The sequence below is a fragment of the Eurytemora carolleeae genome, unplaced genomic scaffold (genome assembly GCF_000591075.1).
Source record: "Eurytemora carolleeae unplaced genomic scaffold, Eaff_2.0 scaffold49, whole genome shotgun sequence".
Lineage (NCBI taxonomy): Eukaryota > Metazoa > Arthropoda > Copepoda > Calanoida > Temoridae > Eurytemora > Eurytemora carolleeae.
The window spans coordinates 151,387-170,788 of record NW_019396071.1 but is presented as its reverse complement, the minus strand read 5'-3'; the positions used below and the strand labels follow the sequence as shown (position 1 = coordinate 170,788).

The 19,402-nt window shown below is 35.2% G+C and overlaps 1 protein-coding gene across 1 annotated transcript; it reads right to left on the bottom strand.

The window, feature by feature from the left end:
- Positions 1-970: 970 nt before the first annotated feature.
- Positions 971-18,941, bottom strand: LOC111712388 (putative DNA helicase Ino80). The gene is made up of 28 exons (XM_023486976.1): positions 18,692-18,941; positions 17,502-18,207; positions 17,372-17,429; positions 17,239-17,295; positions 16,017-16,813; positions 15,598-15,782; positions 14,941-15,390; positions 14,042-14,163; positions 13,698-13,968; positions 13,461-13,631; positions 12,783-12,881; positions 12,239-12,280; positions 11,868-11,978; positions 11,406-11,588; positions 11,044-11,316; positions 10,595-10,765; positions 9,877-9,942; positions 9,619-9,744; positions 9,023-9,081; positions 8,150-8,221; positions 7,625-7,994; positions 6,478-7,140; positions 5,977-6,093; positions 5,344-5,386; positions 4,695-4,765; positions 2,318-2,418; positions 2,027-2,105; positions 971-1,835 (listed from the first exon to the last, which is right to left on the bottom strand). Exons 2-28 carry the CDS (start codon positions 18,142-18,144, stop codon positions 1,452-1,454), a joined length of 5,784 nt encoding a protein of 1,927 aa, XP_023342744.1. The 5' UTR covers positions 18,145-18,207; positions 18,692-18,941; the 3' UTR covers positions 971-1,451.
- Between the last annotated feature and the right edge of the window lie 461 nt (positions 18,942-19,402).

Below are 19,402 nucleotides of genomic sequence, written 5' to 3'. Positions count from 1 at the left end.
ATAGTTCATTATTATATACACCGACCACTCTTAATTTCAGTACCAAATAGTTCATTATTATATACACCGACCACTCTTAATTTCAGTACCAGATAGTTCATTATTATATAAACCGACCACTCTTAATGTCAGTACCGGATAGTTCATTATTATATACACCGACCACTCTTCAGTACCTGATAGTTCATTATTATATACACCGACCTTTCTTAATTTCAGTACCAGATAGATCATTATTATATACACCGACCACTCTTAATTTCAGTACCTGATAGTTCATTATTATATACACCGACCACTATTATTATATACACCGACCACTCTTAATTTCAGTATCGGATAGTTCATTATTATATACATCGACCACTCTTAATTTCAGTATCGGATAGTTCATTATTATATACACCGACCACTCTTAATTTCAGTACCGGATAGTTCATTATTATATACACCGACCACTCTTAATTTCAGTACCGGAAAGGTCATTATTAAATACACCGACCACTCTTAATTTCCGTACCAGATAGTTCATTATTATATATTACGACCACTCTTAATTTCAGTACCTGATAGTTCATTATTATATACACCGACCACTCTTAATTGCAGTACCAGATAGATCATTATCATATACACCGACCACTCTAAATTTCAGTACCTGATAGTTCATTATTAAATACACCGACCACTCTTAATTTCAGTACCGGATAGTTCATTATTATATACACCGACCACTCTTAATTTCTTAACATTTCAGCATTAGATACTGAATCAAAATATTTTCTACACTTTCACCGTTGTAGATAAAGATTTGTAATGCTGACTACGGTACAGCAAAAGCATCTATCTACATACTCTACCACTGTCCCACGTCATAGCGGAGTAAATAAAGAACTTTATACTGTGTTAATGATGTCTGAGCATAATTTTTTTGACAACACAATTCTAAAGTTTATATACATTCTTTAACATTACGTGCATGATTCAAGTTTATTTAATAACAATAAAAATTTTAACATTCCAAATAGAAAAACAATAAATAAATACAATTGAAACGTGATTTCTTTACAATAATATATTATTCCTTGAGTTCATGATAAATTTTGCTGATATTTCCAAAATGTTGGCTCTAACGCATGCTACAAATTTACTTTACTTCTTACTTGTAAGTAAATTTGGCTTGAATAGTTCTTAAAAACTGCGAAGTATGAAAGGTTAAAATTTTAAAAAATCCAGATTTTAAATAATGAAAGACACTTCTATTTTCTCGCGCGGAAGGCAGCAAGAGATTATAAATATCACAACCTTTACATATAATATCATAATTCAGATTATAGGAGTATTATCAAACCCTGGTATAACGGGGTCATCTGTAACAACTACTCCAATAAGTTGAACCTGGAGCGGTTAATACTGCATCTCTGTATATCCTAGCATACATTGAGCATCTCTCATGAAACCTGATTATAGAACCCAAAAACATTTTCTTCTATCTGACCAGGGAGAATCCCGTTAAGCTTGCTTTCATGAGAGTTTATACCACTACTGAATGCTTCAGTAGATTCAAGCTCTATCCTGGAGGAAGTTTTATTTGTGAACGATCCCTTAGGTCTACCTCGTTTTCCTCCTGCTCCCGTCCTGTCTCGTTTACGTTTAATTGGAGCCAAACCAGGTTGGTCTGGAGATAATTTGGATTTACTAGATCCCGGAGAAGGGTCTGGGACATGTTTTCTCTTCAACGGAGTTGATTTCTTGGCTTCCATTTTCTCCTCCTCCTCAACCTTCTCTCTAACCTTCCGGTCCAGCTCATCATCATCCAATAATAAACTAACAACCTAAACATATAATTAATTAAAAGTAGTTCAGCTTCAACTTTGTAAAATAACGTTCATAAAAACAAAATAAGTAAATTCGGTCAATTAAGTCAACGCTATAATAACGAAGGGTCTTTAGACCCAACCCAGTACAACAGTGACAATTTTTACTAGAAATAACGATATATTTGATAAAATAATTTTTTGCCTACCTCCTTAGGTTTGAGATCAGCTGATTTCCCTTTAAAACTACCACCTTGTATCACCATGCGATGGATTTCAGATTTCTCTCTGAAATAAAAAAGGATTATCACGAAATTATTTAAGTAAAAAATGGATATATTTCAGAGAAAGGCAATTAAAATTATCCGCCAGTAGTTACTGCTTTCCAGATAGGTGGCGTATAACGATTGTTAGTTTTTTACCGCATTATTAGGGTCTATGTGAGACGGTTTAATTTCAAATCTGTAATGAAGAAAAAATATTGAAGTAAGTTGACCTACCTAGCCCTCTGTAGTATTCTCTCTTCTATAGTTCCCTTACAGATTAATCTGTACACTGTAACCTGCTTAGTCTGTCCCAGTCTGTGTGCTCGATCCATTGCCTAAACAGATTAATAGATTAAAAGCACTGCAAACAGATAGAAGGATCTTGTCAAAATTATAAGACATTACTGCAACTGGATCAACTTTGTGTCCTCATAGCTCCTCGAGTTTGGATAACACAGTAAGAGGGAAGCTAATTGATCCTGTTAGATATTTTATTTTAAAACATTTTGTTTTTTTCTCATTAGCTCTATTATAAGAGGAGTATTGATTTCAACCTTACGTAAAATTTGCATCACTTTGACGTAAAATACGAAATTATTAGTTAGACATGTTAAATGTAGATTAAAGTTAATTTGATAAAGGAATGCATCAAATCAAACTAAAAATAGGGAAATTCAAGTGTCAAGTCCTTAATGACAAGTTATTCAAAATGTTAAATCTTGTGGCTTTTGTCGTTCCAACTTACGTCAACAATTATGATTGTAGATTACACATTTCGAAAAATGTATAGGCGGTAAAATTGCTTCTGGCCTCTGGGTCTATCAAACCTCGTATATCCTTTACTAAAAAGTATAGGAAAGTCCGGTAGATTGAAATATTGAGGGTTTAATAACATTAACTCTAACCATTAACTAATTAATTGAAGAAATTTACGGTAATACTTCAGAGAACGAGAATCTTTTTATATTTATCCAAGCCTGAAGAGCTAATGGTTAGATTTAATGTTATTAAACCCTCAATGTTTCAATCTACCGAACTTTCCTATACTTTTCAGTAAAGGATATACGAGGTTTGATAGACTAAGTCGTAAAATCACCCCCAACAGCAATTCTGCGCCTATACAATTTTCGAAATGTGTAATCTACAATCATAATTAAAAATCCGGAGCCTGTCCTTTATATCTTAGCTCGAATATTGTACAATGCTCTTTTAGTTAAAAATTTTTTAAAAAATAAAAATTAGTCTGTACTTTTGTCGAATGTCATAACATTTTTATCAACAGCTTATCAGTAAACTTGTTTCAATGACCGGAATAATGTATGTTACATGACCGCTCTGTTTGACCGGAACTCCTTATCCACCCCCACCCCTCATCTCCGCCTGGTATAAATATGAAGTGATCGGTCAATAGTTTCATCAGTACAACTCTAACACAACCAGGATGAACATGAAATATTCTATTCTTCTCATCCTCTGTATCCTCTGTATCCTTGTATCAGGAGAGGATATTTCTGAGGATATATTTGTATCTTTACTCTCAACCCAGATACAATCTGCAACCTGTGATAATAAATGTTCAGGATTAACCTCCAAGGATCAAGAGTATAAATGTCTCAAGGTTTGCCACGATGGATCTGTTTGTGATCATATCTCCAAGTACTCCTGGCTATGTGGAGAAGGATGTATACAGGCGTGTAGTAGCTCTGTCCTACCTTCAGTGTTCATCCAGAACCTAAAGCAGGAGTCCTGCGTCCTGTCCTGGAAACTCAACGAGGACGTTCCTATCAGATATATTATCGGAGCCCAGGATAGATCAGGAATGCTCAAGATTCTCCGGGACGGAATTAGCTCTGACTGGATCCATCTTACACCAGAAGACTTCTTTTTGTTTGACAAAATGTTCCTCCTTGCTGTATCATCAGATGGTCTAGCTGATAAAACTAGCTTGGAGCTAAACCCTCTTCTATGCAACCCTACCCTGGAGACACAGGAGCTAATCCAACCTAAACCCGGTTCTAAGAACATGGTTTATCTTTTAGTATCCGTCCTTGTCCTCTTCTGTGCTGTTTCAACTACCCTGATCCTGTCCTGTGTCCTGTGCAGAAGAAGGACTAGTGTAGAGAAGGTTGAGTCCTCTAAGGACAAGGTTGAGAGATTGGAAAGATTGGATATGTTTGTAGATCCCACAAGTTTTGAGGATTATCAAGAGATTGATGAATGTATTAGTTCTCCCGTAACTAATTTTTGTAAATAACTTATATCAAAAGAAATAAATCACTTTACAAATAGAAATTATTTTTTCTTTACACGACTTAGATTTCAATGCTAGTCGTTAAAAACTAAATTTCACTCCAATCTAGAGTCTAAACAAAAGAAAAAGTTTTATTTTATGCGAATTTATTGATACAACTTTATGACCTTGTAGCTCCTATTGTTTTGATTTTACGGCAAAGTATGAGATTAACAATTTTTAAGAGAGGATTTTATGACAGAAAACATTCAAGATTTTAATCTAACGTGAATTTTTCTTTAATTTAATGTGTTTACTGTTAATTAGTCTACAGTGATACTACTTCTTATAATAGGTAAAAATTATGAAGAATTTATTTACCTGCTGATCAACAGTTGGATTCCAGTCACTATCATAGAATATTACAGTATCTGCAGCTGTCAAGTTTATTCCTAAAATACAAAATAATCAGAGCTAAAGAGGTCAAAACGTATAATAATAACCTTAAAAAAAACTTGATCTCGATATCAATGCAACAATATTTAAATTTGAGGAATAACGGCTTGAATCTTCAATGATCTCTGCTGAGTCCGAATTTAATGGATTTGAGCTGCGTCTCAAATCCGCCAAAAACAGGTTTCAATTCAGCGCCGGCTTAAATGTTGAAACATTGAACTCAATTTTAAGTGGACCCAACCATATTTGAACCGCGACTCATATTCTTTAAATTCAGCCCCTGGATTCTAGTATATATAATATATTATAATATATAATATATTTCAGCGTTTGAAAGATGCTTTTCAAGCGGCCAGTTATTTATCGTAATTGTGAAACTCAAATATTGCGGATAGTTAGAGATTTTAATAAAAAGTCAACCTAGCCAAATGTATGTCTATATATAATTAAATGCTTGGTGTCTGTCATTGAATATAACTAATTTTTAAAAATCAATGGTGGTCGGTTTCAAATTTCACCATAATTATTCTGCCTTTTTTAAACATCAAACAATTTTTGTTGTTGTAATGTTTACCTAGACCCCCAGCTCGAGTTGAGAGAAGGAAAACAAAAATATCCTAGTTGCCCATACATTCATTTATCAATCATCAACAAGACAAACTGCTAGGGAATTTTTCTTTAAAAACTGCAGGACACGAGAACTTTAGGGTGTCATTTCTATAAGAAAAGGTTTAAATCATTAAAATTAAATCAACTAAAGAAACTGTAAGCATAATTTCAATTGACCCTCCATGCAAAGATGGCAATGTCGGATTCCCAATGGTACCCTTTAAAGCGTTGTATTATCAAGTATGAATTAGATATCAATGTTTATAATTTCGAAAACTGATTATTTTTAATTAAGGTTCTATTACAAAAGTGACTTGCGTTTTTCTACTGCTGGAAAACATCTAGGTTTTATCAGAAATAAACACACCTATAAAAAACAACAATATATCAAATATTTTTAAATCTAATTAAGGTTTTATGGCTACCGTTGTAAATAGGGCCCTGCCATCTTTGCACGGAGGTTCCATTGAAATTAGGCTTTCAGTCCCTTTCAGGCAAGCAAAGAAAAGACTTAATAAGAATATAAATAATTAAATATCTAAATAATGAATACTGAATAGGAATGAATAGAAAGAAAGTGATGAATGTATGTGTATCCCTGTCTGGACTGGAAATCTGAGACCATATCTCTTCTCTCATGTATCTTACTAGAACCGTCTAGACGGATATAGGAGTGCTGACGGTAAGACATAAACTCCTCCAGCAGATCTATCATCTACAAATAGAATTATTCAAAATAAACAATTTCTTTACAAAAAAACGTTTTTGGGAGAAATTAAATTTTGATTGCAAATATTTTTTTTTTTTAACGAGTCTGATCTGAGTAAAAACTTTAAATAAGTAACCGTTGATGTCCCGTTGATTACAAGAATGAAAAATGTATATGTTGAAGGATTTTATATTAAATTTATTACTGAAATGGTAGATACGTTTTGTAATGAGTAACAACCAATGTCGCCATATTTTCCAAAATGTTGCATATTTTATCAAAGAAAATATACTACATCGATTGAAAATGTTTTCGTCAAAAATAATTTAATAAAAGCTACTGGAAGCTCGATAATTAGTTAAGAGACGTTTCAGGTCTTTTAATTTTCACCTTGGTCATCTGAGAGTAGATAAGGACCCTGTGTCCCTCTTCCTTCAGCTTAGTGAGGAGTCCGTCCAGGACAAACAGCTTCCCAGCGTCGTTAATCAAGGAGTCCTTGTCCGGTATAAGTATATTTGACCAACCATGTGGAGGACTAGATCCAAAAATTCCTTGAGGAGGTGAGCAAGTGTAATGTAGAGGAACTGAATCCATGCCTTGAAATATCATATTCTTGGCACTAGGCGCGGATCCGGGTCCAATCCAGATCCGGATATGGTCCTGTTTTCGGTTTTCCGCCGTCCTGCTAGAGCAATCCAGATACTGTGGTAGAGCTCCGGCTCTAGGCGGAAGGTTCATGAGGAATCCGGGACAAGGTGTAGGAACACATTTACGTATCCGGGGGGGACGCGGGAAATGCGGAAACTCTGGAACTAATGGAACCGTTCCATCATCAAGCTCCCTGGAACTGACAAGATGTCGGGAACGGAGAATTCGATGAGAAATGGTTTCAGGAACAGAAACAATGGAATGATCACAGTGAGATAGGAAGGTTGAGTTTATTTGAGTGATAAGAAACTTCTCCGGTATACTGGGACGGTTTGAGTATGCCTCCTGGAGACTTTGGACAGTTCTCTGGGCTATCAGCAACCACTGATGGTAAAGGTTCAATACCTAAAAATGATAAATCATTAAAATTAGCCAGCTATGAATTAAAAATGTTATGAATTTACGAGAAAAAAAAATTATATAAAAGATATCCGCAAATAATGTGAAACCAAGGATTTCCAAAATACAGAATAGGTTGATGATTTAAGAAAACAAAGCAAAATAGAAAAAGAATTGCTCTCTTAAAACTCCAATAATTAAAAGATTTGTTTGATTAATAATGAATAAGTAATAGTTATGAATGTTTAAAATTTTATTTTCAATTATGTTTTCTCTACAACTTTTCTACTGACTACTGCAGAAAAACATGCAAGAATAATCAGAATTTAACACTTTCAAGCCAAGAAAAACGACATTATCTTTCAAACTATTGACCAGATAAAGGTTTCTAAGTTACCGTTGTAAATCTGGCATTGTCATTTTTGCATGGGGGGTCCCTTGAAACTACGCTTTAAGCCCATTTAATGATCATTAAAAATAACTAGTTTACCTGAGATTCTAGTTCTGCCGGAGAAAGTTTGACAATGTTTAAGAATCCGAAAGCTGAATCTGGAACCTCCAGGTACTCCCTGTGAACCCTGTCAGCTCGGAACACGGAGAACTTGGGAGACTCTGCGATGAAGTTTGGTTTATCCTGCAAGAGTAGCCGCGGGACGGAGATGGGCGGGACAGAGAAGATAAACGGAGATTTAGGTTCTCGTCTCTCGAAAAGCTCCGGGTGGTTGCAGACCTTCCTGAACTGCATGACAAGGTTCATGAGACTTGAAACTCCTCCAAGAGTACCAGATCCCAAACCTAAACCTGCCAACAACTCCTCTATCTGAATATTCTTCTTCAGTCCAGCGTAGAGAAGTTTTTGTCTGAAAAATATAAAGAGCATTTTATGGGAGTGTAACCATTTCACAAAATTTTGAAATTTTCTTGAATTGGACGATTTTATTAAATTTTTAGCTGCAAATACTATTTTAGTTTAGAGATAATCGCAAATTTAATTTCAACCTGAATTTATCCCTACCTGATGGTCAGTGGACAGTAAAGCAGGATTTCTAGCTTGTCGGTCAGTTCGTGTTCAACATCTTTCTTTATCCTAAACAATAAATGAATCATAATTTCACAGACTTTTAAAAACTTTACAACCGTGTTGCCTTTATCTTGACCTTGATTTTAACTTTGACTTAAACAGAGACCTTGATTTTAACTTTGACTTAAGTAAGTAAAGTAAAAAATTATTTATTCATGAAATATAACATAAACATACAAAATTAAGTGTTTCAGGAGAAAATATTTAAAACCTCTAAAAGTAGAGGTTGTGGGAATCCCCCCAATTCTAAAAAAATATATAAAAATAGAAATAAAAGGAAACGGAAAGGAAAGGATAAGGAAAGTTACATATTTATTGTATATTTAACATAAATTAGTGGTAGATTGATAGTATTTTTCGACGATGAACTAACAACTTTCAGAAATAAAAATTATAGATTTATTTGTAATGTTTAAAAAAAAAGTAAAAAAGCTTTATGGAGTGTGAAAAAGATACAGGTTCGATGAAAAACGGGCATTTTTAAGCACCATTTTAATTCGGGCTTATTTTTGACATCCTTTATGTCAAATTATACCTAGGTCTTGACCTAAATTTCTATCTTTATCTTAACCTTTATTTTAACTTAATCTTGACCAGAGACCTAAGGCCGAATTTGAACCGTGTTGCTGAACCGCCAAAAACCGGCTCCAAATGAGCGCCGGCTCAAATTTCGAATACAAATTCAAGTTAGCCCAACCATGTTTAAGCCGCGTCTGAAATTTGATACGCCGCTCAAATTCTTTAAATTCGGCCTCTGGGTCATGACCTCAATTTTCAGCTTTATCTTGACCAATTATAAACACGTACCTGCGAAGCATAAAAGGCTTGAGAATGAGATGTAAGCGAGATATTTGCTTTTCATCAACCTAGAATCAAATATATTGAAATTAAACATTGTTTGGATTCAGATATCTGGATCAACTTAATCCAGCAATAGAACTCTGGGCCCGGATCCTCAACGAAAAAATATCCATATCTATCTATATCTTTGCAACCTGATGGTGTAATACTTGACTTAGACTGTTTGATCTAACAGAATTCTTAGGTTGAAATATCAAACATGCACACGACAGGGTTGCAAAGATATAGGGATTAAAAATCAGAGTTTGCGCAAGAATTTGGCTTCTTTGCAGCCAAAACAAAGATGAAAAAACACGGTTTTCTTTATAAAATGTGAAGTGTCAACTAATGAGCAGTGAATGGTAAATCAAACTTCTGCAAAAAAAAACTAGCGCAAAATGGAAGTAGCAAATCTTTTGGTAAAAAAAGTATTCACGAGTTGGATCCTGCTTTCTACAGAATTAAAGGATCCAGAAATATTAAATAAGACTATTGGACGAAATTTGGATAGTGATTTCAGGTCTTTAGTTAAGAAACAACGCTGGAAAGTTAGGTTGTAGTACCTTAGCCCTGGAACCCTCAGCGTGTCCCTCGATATCCCTGCTGAACCATTCCTTGAACTCGTCGTGGGAGTCAAACAGGGCCGGCATTACGAAGTGTAAGAGGGACCACAGTTCAGCCATCGTATTCTATAAATCATAACACACATAACACAATAATTTTCTTCCCTTTTTCAAAATTTGAATCATATTCAGGACGAAGTCCAATTTTTATATTTTACGACGTCATGCTCAAAATTTTGCTTTAAAGAATAAAATGACCTGAATCGGAGTTCCTGAGAGAAGAAGACGACCTCGACATTTAAACTCAAGCAACATCTTCCATCTCTGATTACCAAAGAAATTTTCAAAACTTTTTAAACTTAAAGAAATGATGTTAACATCAGGAATTTTCCACTTCAAGGGATTGTAAGTTAATTTCAAAGATGGCAATGCCCAATTTATTACGCTACCCTTAAAAACTTTGTCTGATCAAGTATGAATCGATATATATAAAGTTGTAATCTCTGTTTGTCTGTTTGTTTGTTTTTCCGATCATAACTCAGGAACCCGTGGACCGATTTGCTTGGTTTTGAGATTCTAAGTTAAGTGGGTCGACTTTAAAAGAAAAAAATTTAGTTTCCCGGTAAAATCGTTAAAGTGCGGGTAAACGACATGAGTTACTTATAGTAACCTGGGCAGCGCTGGGTTTAGATATAAACGTTTTTTTTTTTTAACTGTTAATTTTAATTTGCGGTTTCTGTGAAAGTGACTTGTGCATTTCTTTTTTTAAGAAGCAATGGAGAAACACACATTTTTCCATATTTTTGATCAGATTAAGGTTTCAAGGGTACCGTTGTAAATCGACGATGCAAACTTTGCATGGAGGGTTTAAAATTACACTTACAGTCCCTTTCAGTGCAAACAAATTGATAATTATCTATCTTGATTAGTGTAATAATTAATTCAAAATTTGAGATTCTAAGATTTCAATTTATCCCTGACTGTTTGCAGACTTGATGGCTTGTGCCTCATCTAGAACCATATACTGCCAGCAGTGCTTACTGAAGTACTTGAAGTCGGATACTATGATCTGGTAGCTAGTGATCACTATATGGAAGGATGCATCTCTAGTGTGTAGGTTGGACTGGGACCAGAACCCACGGAGAACCTGCAAATCAACGAATATACAGTGGTTCACATAATACCGTGGAATAGTTATTTTAATATTGGCTTTGGAACGATTTCATTTCCTTTACCAAATTTATTTGGCATAAATACTATAAAACAGCAAACGCAGATACACATTTAAAGAAACACAATTTACCTCAAAAATAGACCTTGATTGGTAATAACTGATAACATTCTCAAAAGTTTTTTTTAAAATAATATTCAGTCTACACGTTTTTACCAATTTGCAAAATTTACATTTATAATCAATCTGCATACCTTGCGTTCCTGTGGACTACCCCAATATGGTATAGTTTTAAACTCTGGTAGAAACCTTGCTAACTCCTGTTGCCAGTTATGCAAGGTGGAGGCGGGTGTGACCACGAGGAACGGTCCCCAAATACCATAGGTTTCGGCCACGTAGGCTAAGAAGGCCAGGGATTGGACGGTTTTACCAAGACCCATTTCATCAGCCAGGATACCATTAATCCCTTGATCGTATAGAGAGCACAACCAGTTCATACCCTTCAGTTGGTAGCTCTTCAGGGTACCCTGCAAAACAATACAATTTCATTTTAATTTTAATAACTTTTCAAAATGTGGATTTCTAGTAATCGTTTAATTGTGGAAAAAGATTTAACCTGAAAAATCTTAGGTTGAGGCCGGTCTCCGGCAGTTTCGGCGGCCTCTGACATCCTCAAGCCTCCGCTAGCTGCCGCTGACCGATCATAACTTAACCTGGAATCTTCCTGTTTCTTCGCAGCAGCTGCAGCTGCTACTCTAGCAGCTTCCTTAGCCTCTCTTTCATTATAATCATCCAGATCCTAAATATTTCAGTCCTTCAAATTAATTTATCAAAATTAGGACTTATACCATTGGGCCACTTTCATTGGACTAATTTGCAACGATAACCATCTTTTCAGCATGTTTGGGAAAAACTTGGGAAGCATTAAGATGTTGTTTTTAGCGAAAAATTAATTGAAAATCTAAGAAGTGGGGTAAGCTCGTAAGGTTTTATTTTTTTTCAGGTACTTGACACTGACACAGGATATTTGTTCTTTCTTTTTTATCTCAAATATAAGTAGAATAGATAGATAACCTACCCTGACCCTCTGTTCCTGAATATCTGAATCTAGCCTGGATAGAATTGTCTGCTCCGTTTCTCCAGTTCCAACTCCCATCTTGCCAGCCATAAAGTGGGCATACAGCTCGGTCTAAACAATATTATTTGTGCAGTTTAATCTATCTATTTCAGAAGATTCTCTGCCCCCCCCCCCTTATTTGGTGCGATTAGATGGTTGCCGTGAGTATGCTAGAACAATGATCAACAATATAGTCAATTGTAACGACCTCAAACATCAAAATTAAACAAATGACAATTTAAGCGTCTCTCAGGTTCGGTTTAAATTAAAAATGACGAATTAGTTAGAAGGGTTGAACAAGATTATGTCGGATATTGTAAGTGTTTTAATACCTGTGTAATCAAATAGTTTAGCTTCCTTTGTTGACGTTTAGCCTAATATAAACTAATTATTAACAACGGGAATACACTTCATTGTTGTTTGATTAATATAGTTGAATGTTATTGTTATCAAATCAAATCAACTTTGAAACATGATAAAATGGACCGATGAGCGTATTTAATAAGATTATAAAAAATAACATTTCTATGATTTTTTCAAGATTTAAACTTGAGCCCAGAGCCATAGGATTCAGCTTTAAATGTTTAAGAAAAAAGTTTTGACTTGATCAAAAATATTCTAGATCTTTAAAGGTGATTGAGTTGCCTTTTCTTTTATATGGAAATCAAAGCAAATATCTAAGTTTAGTTTAGACTTTAAAGGACTTCAGTACTGTAATCTTACGTTACTGGTAGTGCAATCGTCCGAATCATTTATAATAAAAGAAAATGCCATATTCATCCATCCCACCAATCTTCTGTTGCGTCTAAAAGTTTAAAACTTGATAAAATTTATTTTCCACAGAATTATTTGAAGTCCGCTGTTAATAATATTTTCCTCGATGAGTTCTATGTCCTGTTTCCTCTGCTCCTGTTCAACCTTCTCCTGAGCTCTCTTTTGAATCTTCTCCTCTCTCTCATTCTTCTTCCAGAATGTCTGAATCAATCGAATACTAATTAATGAAAATTATTTCCTGTTTAAACGATTTGTGAGTTCTCTCTTTAGACCTCGTATAAAAATTAATATTGGCCTTTGGGCTTTTATGTCTTTTGTTTGTGTCTAGTAAACGCCAAAACTATGGATCAGGACCAATTTTATGTTGGACCACACATGACCCCCAGGGAGGGTGAGAAAATTGAGACCTCAAAAATAAAATCGATTTTTAATCAATTTTGTAAATCCAATTTGAAAACAAAAAGAAGCTCAGTAATATTAAAAAATTGTTAATTAGTTTACGAATGGAAAAAGAAAAACAAAAAACATTCAGAGAATCCTGATTCCTGTAATTAACCATGACAGATATTTTCTCCTTTTTTGGTATGGAATATTAGGCATTAAATCACTAACAATGATATCATTAACAATACTCAATGGTAATGATATCATAGATTTTTAATGATATCATTGATACCATCATTAATACTAAAATGATGGATTAACTGCAATCTTTAAAATAAAATTAAGTTAAATAGGAATTTAACCATAAATAGAAAATTGTAGAACAGCACATTATACCTGAACTTCCCTTGCAATCCTTTTAGCGCGCCAAATACTTTCTTTCATAATCTTCTGACTGGTTGTTGCACGTTGTCTCTGTACGCGCATACACGATGTAGCAATGCGCTTAGCATTCGCCAGCTTCTCCTTTGAGTTGTAATTACGTGCTTTCATTCCCTTTACAACCTCCTGGAAAACAAATATTTTAAGTTTTTAACCACAATATCAAAACTTTATTTTAAAACTGTTTTCTACCTTTTTCATAATATGAGACCACAACTTATATCTCTGTAGATTCTTGAGATCAAGAGGCGACATTTTGTTCACCTTCGCCGGCCTTCCCTTTGACTTAGACTTAACCTCTCCTCCCTTCTCTTTTCCCGCCTTTTCCTGACCAGTAAGTAGGGCGTGGCGCAATCTCTTTAGTTTCACGTGTTTCTTTAATAAGGATGTTAAATATTCTTGCTTGTTTTCAAGCTTCACCTCAGTTTCTTTCTCTTTCCGGCTGATGTCGATATATCTTTTTCTAAAAATATTTAGATTAAGTTTACAAAAACACTTTTCTAAACTAGATGCATATTTTTAAGATTTTTATTTACTTGAATCCTTGTGATGAATAATATTCTCGGCAGATTTCTAACTTCTCTTTAGTCATCTCCAGTCCACTGTATTCCTCCTCAATGACGTCAAGAAACCTGGACTCCAGGCCATCAACAAAAGTCTAAACAATCAATCAATCATTTTCTAAAAGGATTTTAAAAATATAATTTTCATTACAATTTTCATTCCAATTTTTATTTGTTTATTTACCTGTTTATCACAATTATTCATTGGTTCATAATTTATGTATCTATTCACAATCTATTCATCGGTTAAACATTTATTCATCAGTTCATCTTTTTATCATTCATTCATCTATTCATCATTCATTCATCTATTCATCATTCATTCATCTATTTATCTATTCATCATTCATTCATCTATTTATCAATCATTCATCATCCATCATTCATCATTCATTCATCTATTCATTCATCATTCATCATTCATTCATCTATTCATCATTCATTCATCTATTTATCATTCATTCATCTATTCATCATTCATTCATGTATTCATCATTCATTCATCTGTTCATTATTCATTCATCTATACATCATTCATTCGTCTATTTATCAATCATCCCTCCTTTCATCATCCATTCATCTATTCATCATTCATCCTTCTATTCACCATTCATTTATCTATTCATCATTCATTCATCTATTCATCCCTCATCCAACCTTTACCTATTTTCTATATTCTATTATTTCAATTAAGAGCTAAAACTACCATTAAGGTCCTTTTCAGTACAGTAACAATAGGAAAGAATCACATAAATAACCCTTTATATACAATATACATATTATGATCGCTTAAGGTCTATTCCAAGTTTCCTTTCCTATGACTTCGTTGATCAAACTACTTGGAAGATTTACAAAAATAAGTCATTACATACCTGAGAAGCTGAATACGAGTCTAAAATATTGACTAGATGCTGCATATTCAGAGCACTTTCCAGTTTCTGCATTCGGGCTTTTAGAGACTCCCTGGGTTTAGGTTTACTCCGAGGTTTAGGTTTAGGTTTCGCTACGGGAACTCCAGGTCCCGGCATCTGCTGGTTGTTCACGAACCCTTTCATCTCCTTCGAAGGCGGGGATGAGAAAATGTTTTTGAGCCTGAAGTCCGCAGGGTTTACTGGTATCAAGTTGGACGGGTTGGGGGCTGGAACATATTTAGGAGAAACTCCAGACTTTAAAAGAGAATTTTCTGTCTTGGACGGAGACAGGTTTTGCTTCTTTGGCTCGGCCAGGACTGGTAGCTCCTCGGCATGGATTAGATTTCCTTGAGCAGAGAGAAGCTGAAGACCATGTAGAGCGGAGGAGTCATTACCGAGAACTCGACCATCCTACGATAGGAGAAAATATTCTAAATAACTTTTAAGACAATTGGCACGTTTAAAATATAAGTCCCAACCCCTCCCCTATCACAATAGTCAGGTTTAGTTTTTTTAATAGAAAAGAAAAATTAATTAGAACTTCACTGCATTGGATTAAGTTAGATATAATTTTTTAGGTATTTTAACACTGATAAAAGGGCATTAATAGTTTCTAACCTGAGTAACTAAACGGAAACTGTCGAACCGAGGAGGAGATTTTAACTCTGTCCAGTCCTTTCCTTGAACCAGATTCAAGGACGGAGCTGGGGTCAAGGTTGTGTCTCCTAAACGAATCTCTGGAGCGGAGTTAAGATTTGTGCTGATAATCCGAGCCATTGGAACGTTATCCGGAGACGAACTAACTGAAAATAAATATTTTCTTATTGGAAATCAAAAAGTTTTACAATATTGGCTGCAACACCTTTTTTTAAAGATATGATAAAAAATGAATTTTTTTTTTAATGTTCACTGATTTAGGGACCAATTTTAACAAGAAATACGGAAAAAATTACAATTGATAAGCAGATGGCATTGAAATTCCACTCTTTCAATAAAGATAAAAACTACAGGATATAGAAAAAAATGAAATGCTAAACCTGGATGTTGGGAAGACTGTAATGATCTGACATCAAACCTTATCACCTTCTGTCCTCCCTCCTCCAGGTTGGACAAAAACACTTTCCGCCCTGATACAGAGGGCGATACAGGTGAGTGTGATGTGGTTACAGGTACAGGATTAGGAGTCCTAGGTACAAAGTTGGAACTCGTCACTGGGATAGGTTCAGTTAAGTCAGGTTTAGGTCCAGGTACAGGTTGGGTAGAGCGGATCTGAGCACCAGGATACTGAGACCGAGGGTTGAGAGCTAAATATTGAGAGAGGGGGATAGTTTGAGCTGCACCGGGAATGACATCAGCCTGCGCAGCCGTCGCCGTTAAAATATTCTTGTTAACAGCGTTGTTGGCTGTTGCAAACCTGATATTGGCGGATCCAACAGTTGTGGAGTTTGTCCCAGATATGATGCTGTAAGTATGAGTATTAGAACCAGGATTTTGGACTAACCGAACCTGACCGCCTGAAGATAGAGTTCCCACAGACAATGTCTGGCTCCCAGTTTGTCCCGTCCTAACCGGAGCAGAGAATCTGAATGTTTGACCCGGAACAAGATTAGTTACACCACCGGGGGATCTATTTAAGGGTTTTGAGACCAATGAGTAAGAAATAGATCCTGTTCCTTGCAATGGAGCCGGTGAAGTTGCACTGGATTGAGCTCGAATGGATTGAGTTAAGAGCTGAGCTGGTCCTGTAAGAACTGATGATCTCGATGAGAGACGGATAAACTGCTGCTGGGGTTGTGATGGAAGAGAAACATTGGAAGGAAGAACTGTGCTCCGTCTGAAAACAAAATAATTAACCATTGATCGATTCATAGACGTTGGGAATAGTTCTTAAACCCGCATTTAAAAACAATTTGTATTTAGAACTGTTATCCTTGTTATGATTTTCGCAAAAGATCTCCTCTCCTTTCATAATTTTGAATTTTTGTTGTAAACAAAGAAAGAGTCAAGCTCATTCTAGGTTAAAAAATAATTGATTCTTTATTAAGCTTTTTTTTAAACAATTTAAAAAGAAAAAATGGCAGTTTTCTAAAAAAAAACTTTGTTAGGCGTCAAGAGCTAAATAAATCTGGTGAACATTCTATTTTAGCTTTTTTTTACCTGATGATAAACTGTTGTCCATCTGCAGTGCGTATTATCTGGTTTTTTTACCTGATGATAAACTGTTGTCCATCTGCAGTGCGTATTATCTGGTTTTTTTACCTGATGATAAACTGTTGTCCATCTGCAGTGCGTATTATCTGGTTTTGTAGACTGGTCCTGAGAAATAACCAAATTTAAATATCAGTCCTGAAGCCTGCAAAAGAGGTAGAAGTTTTTTTTAATTTTTTCTTACCCCATAGATTCCTGTTTAACCAAAACTTTTTGACCCTGTTGTGCTGTCTGAATATAACCTAAGTAAAAAAATTGACTTTCAACAAATAAATTCAAATCCAAAATTTAATAAGAAGTGAAGAAAATCTTACTTGGCTGACTTGAGAGTCGTATTTGGTGTAGTTTCTGTTGTTGTGGTTGTTGTGTAGCAACCTGAACAATCCTTGGTTGCAGAACAGTACCTGTTTGTGGTTTAGAACCCTCCAACGGGATGGATTGTTGGTTTGAATGTTTAATATTAGGAGGCTGGATTATCCGAACTACTTGATGTCTTTGGTTTCCAACAATAACAGATTTCTGACCTTGAATACTAGGCACCCGCACAACCTGACCGGCAATGTTAATGCCGGACGGTGCACGAAAGATTGGTTGACCGGTCTGGTTTATGGATGAAGGGTTGGTAGAGTTATTCATCCTTGTAGAGCTTTGCAGGAACACCTGGTTTCCATTTAGCTGTGCTCCGGACACATGAATACTCCTGGATATTCCAGGTACACCGCCCCCGTTCACGATTCTCACCTGCCCGCCGGTATTAACGGTACCGGTATGTTCAAACAATCCGGCGGTGGTTCCCTGAGGCACCCCCGATGGCGGTTGGCCAGGTCCAGCTGGAATACTTCCGGATACCAGTTGGCCATTGCCAGGCAAGCGAATAGCACCGCTTTTGATGGAAGCTAGAATTGGATGGTTGGCCGGTAGCACAGTATACTTCAAACCTGGCCGTTTTTCGGTCATAGTTTTCTACTCGTTCATTTTGTAAGTATTTTTAGCAATAAAGACGGAATTATCCGCTGCATTCTGAAAAAAGAGACTTAAAATTTAACGTTATCTCGAATCCAAAAATTAATAATTTTCCTGCTTTAAAAATATTTGTATTAATGGAGGGTAATCTTCTGGAGAACGCTTTTTGGACCTCTCGCTGTTATTTAAACATTTACTGGATTAATTCCACCAAAATATTATTAAATTTTGCCTCATAAGTTATATTGAATTAAAAGCACATGTGTCAAGGGCTTTCACTTAACAATTCAATTTCTTGACTATATATTTGAAAATAGTTCGTTTGAACATAACACTGACATGATCGATAAATTGAACTTGAAACATGTTTCTATCTTTGAGCAGGTTTTCCTGATTCAGAACAAAATGCTGGCAAGTCATGTCTTTTCGTTGACATTTACTTGCATTCTTTCAAAAGTATTGAAACATCACAATATATTCAGATAAACAATCACAAATCACAATTAATGGTTACGAGTCCGATGATATATGTGTTAAATACCTTTCCCGTAGAGCCGTGTGATGTGTTATGTAAAATGCCCGGTTGTGAGTATTAATGTTGGGTTGTGTGTAGAGTCTAGGGCTAGGCTGCTTTATCCCGCTCCCTCCTCCCAGCAGTCCTAGCATTATAGAAACCGGACTCAACCGCCATTATTAAACATATAAATACATCTCATTTATCATTCAGTTTCGTTAAATCTGCGGGAAAAAATGAGTTTTGAGATTGGATATTTAAATCTTAAAATAATACGACTTCTTTCCCTTTTCAACTTTTCAAAAAAATGTCTTAAAATGTCAGAAAGCAAAAAAGTGTGTTGTAAGAGGTTGTGGGATTTTCTTATAAGATGGTTCGCTTGCTAGAAGCGAGAAGAAGAAAGCTGAGAAAGCTAGATTTCTTGCCGCGTAAAAAATTCCCATCTTTCAGTAAGACTTTTTAAAATTAGGACATTCATAGCCTTTAAGAAATATCGTTTTATTTTCATTCAGATATTAGAACTTATTTAATCTTTAAATATTTTGAGAGACTTTTGTGAAATATTCGAATTGCACCTGAATATTCCTTTTTTTTATTTTGCGTACAAGAGTTTAATGCTAAAATATTCCGCTAGATGGGGCTGAAGTTATGAACAAAAATTATTGCAAAAATTAACGAGTCTGTATTAAATGGCGGGCCGATTGGCATGTTTTTAACTGAATCATTTTAAGTTTCGTG